The sequence below is a fragment of the Camelina sativa genome, chromosome 6 (genome assembly GCF_030686135.1).
Source record: "Camelina sativa cultivar CO46 ecotype springtype chromosome 6, ASM3068613v1".
Classification (NCBI taxonomy): Eukaryota; Viridiplantae; Streptophyta; class Magnoliopsida; order Brassicales; family Brassicaceae; genus Camelina; species Camelina sativa.
Genome location: NC_141885.1, coordinates 1,178,209 through 1,183,772, shown reverse-complemented (window position 1 = coordinate 1,183,772; position 5,564 = coordinate 1,178,209). Strand labels below are relative to the sequence as shown.

The following is a 5,564-nucleotide window of genomic DNA, read 5'->3' as shown; positions in this document are numbered from 1 at the left end:
GTTATACCACATTCGACCACTTTGTTTCAGTCCATAAAGCGATTTGTCTAGCCTTATGCAGTATTGGTCTCGAGAACCACTTTTACCTTTATGTTCTATACCCTCTGGTAATCTCATATAAATCTCATTATCCAGTGGACCATATAAATAGGCGGTTACAACATCCATTAACCGTAAATCCAAATTTTCTCTTATGGCCAGACTTATTAGATATCTAAAAGTCGTTGCATCCATCACAGGGGAGTATGTCTCCTCATAATCTATGCCGGGTCTTTGAGAGAATCCTTGTGCTACAAGCCGTGCTTTGTATCTCACTATCTCATTTTTCTCATTTCTCTTTCTTACAAAGACCCACTTGTGTCCAACTGGTTTAATGGTAGGTGTCGTCCTTAAGATCGGACCAAACACACTTCTCTTCTTTAAAGAGTTTAACTCTACATCAATGGCTTCTTTCCACTTAAGCCAATCTTTACTTTGAGTGCACTCTAATATAGATGTGGGTTCTAGATCCTCATTTATCTCAAGTGCTACCTTGTTTATAAATATTTCATCAATGTCGACATTTTTCCGGTTCCATTTTATTCCAGACATTATGTAATTGATTGATACCTCATTGTTATCAATTCCTTCAGGTTCTTGAGGTTCAGCGTCCTGAACTTCACCTGGTACATTAATTATTTCCGCGGCCATGTCTGGTTTTTCTGTAATTCCCTGAACCTCGGTCTGTTTTGTACCTTTAGACTTTCGAGGATTTTTATCTTTGGAACCTAACGGTCTACCTCGTTTCAAACGTGGTTTAGACTTTGTAGCAACTTGTTTATTGTGTTCCTTCTGAACATCAATACGTACTGGTGCATTGCAAGCTGGTATGTACGATTTTGTTACTCTCTTTGGGTCAGCAAAGGAATCTGGCAATTGATTAGCTAGTTGTTGTAAATGTATAATCTTTTGAACCTCTGCATCACATGCTAGAGTTCGAGGATCTTGCCAATTTAAGGATGTTTGATTCCATGTTAATTCCTTGACCAGCTTGCCGGTCTCACCACCTAACATAGGGAATTCGGACTCAACGAATTGACATTTCGCGTATATGGCCTTAAATAGATCTCCTGTCAATGGCTCAAGATACTTTATAATGGTGGGAGACTCATATCCCACATATATTCCCATCCTCCTTTGAGGTCCCATCTTAGTTCTCTGTGGTGGAGCAACGGTGTATAAACGGCACAACCAAATGTTTTGAGGTGGGATAAGTCTGGCTCTTGACCCGATAATAGTTGGGATGGTGAATATATGTGTTCACTAGATGGCCTGATGCGTATGAGTTCTGCTGCATGTAAGACCGCGTGTCCCCAAGCCGACACAGGAAGCTTCGATCTCATTAACAATGGTCGAGCTATTAATTGTATACGTTTAATGAAGGATTCAGCTAATCCGTTTTGTGTATGGACATGTGCCACAGGATGTTCCACACTCACCCCCATGGACATACAGTAATCATTAAACGCTTGGGATGTAAATTCACCAGCATTATCTAGACGTATAGTCTTAAATGGAAAGTCTGGAAAGTGTGCTCTTAATCTTATGATTTGAGCCAACAGCCTAGCAAATGCTAGGTTCCTTGTGAATAACAAGCAAACGTGAGACCATCTGGTTGATGCATCGATCATAACCATGAAATATCTAAACGACCCACATGGTGGGTGTATTGGTCCACATATATCACCTTGTATCCTTTCCAGAAAATGTAAAGTCTCTTTTGTGACTTTTACTGGTGACGGTCTTGTGATTAGTTTCCCTTGTGCACATGCTACACAAGTGAGATTTTTAGGGAAAACCTTTTTCTCTTTAAGGTTGTGCCCATTCGAACTCTTAATCACTTTACGCATCATGTTCGAACCCGGGTGGCCTAACCGGTCATGCCATAGAGTGAATTGTTCAGTGAACATTTTGTGCTTAGCCATGTTAGCTTCTATCATGTTTATCCTAGCATGGTATAAACCAGTGGCTAGTGCAGGTATAGTCTCTAGGACCTTCTTTTGGCCATTTACATTTTCTGTAATGTATAGGAATTCTTTAGTTCCTTTACCCTTGGTTTCAACATGATAACCATTTAATCTTATATCTTTAAAGCTCAATAAGTTTCTCTTAGAGCTGGGTGAGTATAGGGCATCACTTAGTTCAATGTGTGTGCCGTTAGGCAACAAAACGTGAGCCTGGCCGTAGCCTTCTTATTAAGTTAGCTATACCCGCAATTGTACTAACATTTGCACTTTTCATTTTAAGATTTATGAAATATCTTTTGTCTCTTAGTATAGTGTGGCTGGATCCACTGTCCACCACTAGTTCACTCATGTCATTGGCCATTTCTATAAATAGGACAAAATTTTGTATTTTAATAAGACAATTATAAAATAAAAACCATTGCATTTAAAATAATCATCCAATACAATAAAGGAAAATAAAGCATAAAAGCATTGAAATTAAACCAAAATAAAAACGAAAATCAATCATCCATATGAAGGCAATCGGAAGTCTCTAGCAAGTCGTCATTCTCATGATCGAAGTCTCCTTCATCATCGATGTACGCATAGTTGGCTTCCGGATTTTTCTTTAGAACTTCTTGGTATGCATCAATGAGGTGTTTGGGAGTTCTACAAGTCTTGGACCAGCGGTTTGACATACCACATCTGTGGCAGACCGATTTGGCCTTGGTGTGTGGTTTAAAGGACATACGGCCCCTACCACCACGTCCGCGGCCTCCTCGGCCGGCCTGTCCGCCACGGCCACCACGTCCTCTGCCACCACGGCCTTGGCCGTAGTGTCTTTCTCTGTGGACGTAGTTGGTCTCATGGGGCACTTTTGGCTCCTTAGACTCTATTGCAGTTTTCTTTCCCAAATCAACCTTATTTGCTTCCGGTAATGGGGCCGTACCAGGAGGTCTCATAGCACTGTTTATCAGCAACAACTCATCATTCTGCTCAGCTAGCAGTAAACATTCAATGAGTGCCCCATAATCGGCAAAACCTTGATGCCGATACTGTTGCTGAAGAACTCTATTGTTAGGGCTGAAAGTAGACAAGGTCTTTTCTATCAGCTCTCTTTCAGTCACCTCTTTTCCACATAACCTAAGGAGTGAGAAAATCCTAAAAAGCTCAGAGTTATACTCCTCCACGGATTTGTAATCCTGGATCCTTAGGTTTTTCCAATCGAACTCGGCCTTTGGAAGGAGCACCGTTTTTTGGTGCCCGTAACGGCGTTTAAGCTGTATCCAAAGGGCGAGTGGATTGTCTATGAAGAGGTACTGGCTTTTGAGACTCTCCGCAATATGATGGTGCATATGTTGGAGACACTTGTTCTTTTTCTTGTCAGTGCTCTCAACTTCCTCATCAATGCAACCAGCTAGGCCGTTTGACCTTAGGTGGATTTCGGTGTCTTTCACCCATTCCAAGTAGTTCTTTCCAGAAGCTTGCAAGATGGGATAGTCTAGGCTTTTGAGGTTTGCCATCTGCATATAAGATAGACAACCGATAGTTAGCATGCGATATTTGAGATCGAATCATGCAACAAATATTTATTCAGGTCATGCGGTATTTGAGACCAAAACATGCCTTAGGCCATGCGGTATTGGAGACCGAAACATGCCTTGCCTATTATAGATTTCGTTGGTTTAAAATCATGCATGCAAAGACAACAAAAGCAAATATGTATGCATGCAACTATTTCCTTATTTCTAGATAGGATTTACTTTTTAAATTTCCTTTTAGTTTAAGATTTAGTAAATATTGTTTCAAGGGTTTTAGATAATTATTATAATTGATTAGGAACTTATCCTAACCAAGGTTTTAATTTCCAATTTCATGTTTTAATGTTTGTAGGAACTTAATATAAGTTTTAGTTCAATCGAAATTTTCAACCCTAGAACAAAAGACTAAATTTTCGAGTTTAAGAAATCCTAAGGATGAATTCATGCAGCCGATTTTCTAACATCCTATACAATGATCCAATTTTAATTATGATGCATGAATGATCCAAGTTTTAAATCCTAGAACAATTTAACAATTTTCGATTTTAACAAATTCAAGTTCTAGGCTCTTATGCAACAAACAATTCAAACAACCAAATTCGATTTCAAGTTTGACAAAGTTTGGTGCAATTTACAAACAACCTAACAGCCCTATGCAATCCGATTTTAAGATTTACATGGATAGAACTTTAAGGTTTGTTTGTTTATGTACTTGGATGTATTAGGGTTTAATAGTTTGTTAATGTTCATGTTCGATAATAGGGTTCTAAGAGGGTTCGGCCATATCTTTACCTTTCACCGATTTGGATCTGACTGGATATGGACCGGGAGCTAACAGACCTCGGTTTTACCTCTCTCTCGCTCACGGCCACGAACAGGACCACGAACAGAACCACGAACCGCTCCTTTGTACTTCTCTCGTCCGGAATCACGTACCGCGAACACACGAACTCACCCCCGAACACGGACCACAAACCTCGATCAAGTTATCGATAGAAGCTTGATCACGAGCTTAAGGTATGCTCGTGAACAAGGAGATCTTCGAACAGAAAGATTTTTAGTCTCGGATGGAAGCAAGAACAGAAAACGGTTTAGGGTTTTTGGAAGAGAGAAGAGAATCAGCGGCTGCCTTAGGGTTTTAGGGTTTGGGAAGCGGCGGCTGCTTTTAGGGTTTTAGGGTTAGGGTTTTCTCAGCTGGCCTTAGAGGCTATCATGCTGATAACGTGTTATGAAACTAGAGAGTTGAAGGATGAAATCTCTTAGTCTTATTCATGAATGTCGAGGTTTACAAGTATATATAGTAGAGTACAAAGGCTAAAACCCATAAACCGACTAGAATATATAATAGGCCATGGGCCGTAAAGCAATGGCCGATAGGCCGTACATGCGCGGACTGTACATGGGCCGTAAGACCATGTCCTAATGGACTGTGAGCGGGCCAGTCTATAGAGTCCACTAAATATTTTACAACATCTAGATTCTTATTAAACTAAATAAATTTTTATTGGTGTTCGATCAAGTACACCAAGACAAAAACAAAAAAATCTTGATTCCAAAATCACAATGGTACAGAAGAAGTCAAATGCTTAAATTAAATAAAACCATTAAATCTGATCGAACTGATCAATTGTTTGTACCCATTCGATTTCAATCCTCATATCTTTGAAAACATACAACAAAACAAAAACAAATATCCCTACAACAAAAGTTATAAGTACAGAACAAATTAGTATCAGAGGAGAATCAAAAGGAAGAAACACGAAGAGAGGATGAAGAAAAACTTAATCAATCACAACCAGGACTAGGAGGAGAAAGAAGAAGAAGAAGAAGAAACCAAGCTGCCGATTAAAATAGTTTCTTGCCGAATTAAAACCAAACAGAACAAAAACCCTAGATCTGTACATCACAAGAACGATTAGTAAATTCAGAACCCTAAACAAGAAAACACGAAGAGGATGATCAGAGAGGAAAGAAACCTAACCAAATCACCACGAGGAAGAAGATGCCCAAATCGATTGTACTAGTTTCGTGACTGAAT

The 5,564-nt window shown here is 39.6% G+C and overlaps 1 protein-coding gene across 1 annotated transcript; it reads right to left on the bottom strand.

The window, feature by feature from the left end:
- Window positions 1-2,506: 2,506 nt before the first annotated feature.
- LOC104790005 (uncharacterized) lies at window positions 2,507-3,508 on the bottom strand. Its single transcript, XM_087455528.1, has 3 exons — window positions 3,216-3,508; window positions 2,935-3,128; window positions 2,507-2,622 (listed from the first exon to the last, which is right to left on the bottom strand). The coding sequence occupies exons 1-3, from the start codon at window positions 3,506-3,508 to the stop codon at window positions 2,507-2,509; spliced, it is 603 nt and encodes a 200-aa protein (XP_087311654.1).
- Between the last annotated feature and the right edge of the window lie 2,056 nt (window positions 3,509-5,564).